Source organism: Phytophthora infestans, genomic scaffold, assembly GCF_000142945.1.
Source record: "Phytophthora infestans T30-4 supercont1.37 genomic scaffold, whole genome shotgun sequence".
In the NCBI taxonomy this organism is placed as follows: Eukaryota; Oomycota; class Peronosporomycetes; order Peronosporales; family Peronosporaceae; genus Phytophthora; species Phytophthora infestans.
The window spans coordinates 1,229,263-1,232,325 of NW_003303722.1; the positions used below are offsets into that span (position 1 = coordinate 1,229,263).

The following is a 3,063-nucleotide window of genomic DNA, read 5'->3' on the forward strand; positions in this document are numbered from 1 at the left end:
GTAATATAAGTAGAACACAGTATACATGTACTATATGTTACTTTGCCGTACGTAGAAACGCTAAGCACACCGCAGCGCAGCGGAGGTGGTCAGCCCGCACTACACCAACCGACCATGCCCTAGCGTCCGCGGAGCGGACGCCCAGAGCGCTAGTCTTAAACATCTACTGCAGCAACCTGTCTGTCCGTCACACTAAATTGTCGTGCCTGTCACGCTTTTCCGGAAAAATCATTGGATAAAATAATTTAAATATTCCTACTGGCTGCCGAGCGCAGCGAAGGTGGCTTCAATTGGTTAAAACTAGAATGTGTAGTTGACATCAATAAATACATGTGTTTCCCAGTTTACATATGGGGATTTGCACAAAGTCCGAAGGCGGCATCGTTTAAATATTAAATACTTTTTCATAATGCATGTTGTTATTGATATTTGAATACTACAGTACACGGAGGGCAGGGTGCTTAGCGTACACGTAAGCATGCGTGTTTCCGAGGACATGGTTTAAGTATACTAAATACTCTGTACTCAGTAGGATCTGTGTGTTACACTGACTAAAATGAAATTTCATTTTTTTTACTGCAAAAATATTAGCATTAATAAGTTATCTGAGTGGGTTTCTGGTATTGCTAAATCGTACATGTTACATGTACAGCAGTAGCCGGTCGTGTAGACTGGCCGTAAGAACAAAACTGTGCTTATAAACGTTGTCACTTGATCCACAAAGATATATAGTGTTAGATTGACGTGTGAACAAAAAGAAGTTATATGTGCTGATGACAATTACTACACGTACTGTAAGCGAATTGAACTTGACCATTGTTTCCTTAGCGTTTTTTTAGACAACAAAATTCTGATACTTCTTAATAGGTAGACGCGTTGCCGACAAGGGCGTAGAATAAGGTTTTATATGCAGTGGTAAGATAACAGCACAACATGAGAGGTGTCAATTTTGGTTATTATAATTAGGCCCGTAAAGAAACGTTAATCAACTTAGAGCCTAATATTTTGGAATCATCAATTAAGTATCAAATAAAAATACCGCCGTCAACAACAACAACAGCAAGGCGTCTTGCGACGCATGGTTATATTCAAAGGCTATAACCATAACAGGCACAGATTGGAGTGTCTAATGACTAATTCTAAATCAGCACAAAATGAACACACTTCAAGGCATAAAAAAATGCTACAGCTTGAATATTTTTATTAAATATTCAAACTGTAACACTTTTAATTTTCTTTCAAAGTAGCGAGTTTGGTTTGCGAAGTGGTTAATAGGCAGTTTATTACAAGCTTAACCAGGCAGTACAAGCGGGTATTTGATGCAAGCTTGACAGATATTCTTTGCATTGATGCAATCTAGGTTTCAGAAACGGCCCGTGAAATCGAGCACGACGCTAAACTAAATATTTTATTTAGCGGTTTTAGACTAAAGTGCAGGTGCTTCTGGGTGGAAGATTAAGGTACAGTGATAGCCAACAACAATAAAGAGACTTTGCCAAGATCACTAGCGTAATCGTTTATGAGCATGGTAAGTATGATGCTAGGGGCTCAGTCTTTTGTACCGGTAGAAATATTTACACGGCTTACTGAAAACTCAGCATTTTGTAGCAAATGAAACGCAGATTTATGAAATTAAAGAAGTCGATTTACGTACATATGAGACTCAGAGGATTTGGACTAATTATCCCGCCGAAGCGAAGCGAAGGCGGGAAGGCAAAAATCTGGAGTAAAACCGAAATTACCGCCGCGTAGCGGCGGCGCTCGGCTAGTTCGCTCAACAACGGTCAAGAGTCATGAGACCCAATATGTGCACGTTCATTTCTAAGTTTTGCTACTTTTACTTGGCTATAGCCACTGAAGGGATACCGTGATTATCTAATCCGAGGTTGTTGTTGCATTCAAATTATGCAGTGGAATAAGATGATTCATCTTTCAGTGAAAGACTTTCACTGCCTGCTTTGAATGCAGCAACGACCTCGAATAATACTGTACCAAAGGGATAAATTTGTGTTGATCAGCACTCTTTATCAGGCTAGATCGAAAGAAGAAATACAACTTTAAAATCTGATTAGAGGCACGAACGAACTTACGATGAGCTGTGTCTTGTGTGTTTAAGTCGATGAATAAAATACCAGTCGGTTACGTCGGCGGCTGTAGTGCCTTTCGCAACACGCCTTCTCCCCAACCTCGCAATTCCCCTGTACCGATGCTAGCCTACAGTGTGGCAACGAGAGTAACAACTGTTGCCAAGACCGCGAACGACGTCGGAAGCGTAACCGATGTGGCTCCAGATACCGTAGAACCCGCCGCTGAGTCGCTCTGTGTCGCCTCTGCCGACGCGGCGGTCGTCGATCCAGAACTGGAGCTCAAGCTGTTAGCGCTGGAGCTGCCGCTCAAACTGAGGGCGAGAATGTCCTGCAGCAGCGTCGTGAGCTCCTCCTCGCTCATCTGGCTCGCGCTCGAGATGTCAAACATGTTGGCGAGTGCAGGGTCATCTGCCACAGCAGCCTGCACTTCCGCCAACAGCTGCGCTATAGTCTCGCTGCCGCTCCCGCTGGAGGCGACACTGGCGCTGGCGCTGCTGTTCGTCGCCATATCGTTGGCCGAGACGAGTGTCGACAACACCACGCAGAGCGTCGCCAGGAGTACGCCGAGTGTCCTGACTCCCATGATGCCTGGCTGTGTGTAAAGCGTTCTGTAAGCTTTCTTTCTTCCTCTACCCTGCTGCGCTGGAGACCAAGCGAGGGTGTGTGTGTATGTCTCTCTCTCTCTCTCTCTCTGTATGTGGATCTGCTCCTTTCGCCGCCTTCGATTCCGCGTGCTGTGGCGTTCTTTTGCGACTGTCTATCCAGCGGCTATCGGTATAGAGGTGGGAGAGTCCGAAAACACTTCCAAATTGTATGCCAAGGTGCAGAAGCAGGGACTGGTTCAAGCGACTCCCTCTTTTTTACCCGCGCCTGGATTCTCTATTGGCTGAGAGTTTTCAGAGTGGGACCGATGGTCAGCTGCACGCAATCCCCCGATTAAGAATATGATCTATGCTGATGAATGTGGAGCTTGTAG

The 3,063-nt window shown here is 44.9% G+C and overlaps 1 protein-coding gene across 1 annotated transcript; it reads right to left on the reverse strand.

The window, feature by feature from the left end:
- Positions 1–2,214: 2,214 nt before the first annotated feature.
- Positions 2,215–2,670, reverse strand: PITG_15483 (putative GPI-anchored serine-threonine rich hypothetical protein; the record flags this gene model as incomplete). Its single annotated transcript, XM_002898380.1, has 1 exon — positions 2,215–2,670. One exon carries the CDS (start codon positions 2,668–2,670, stop codon positions 2,215–2,217), a length of 456 nt encoding a protein of 151 aa, XP_002898426.1.
- Positions 2,671–3,063: the final 393 nt, after the last annotated feature.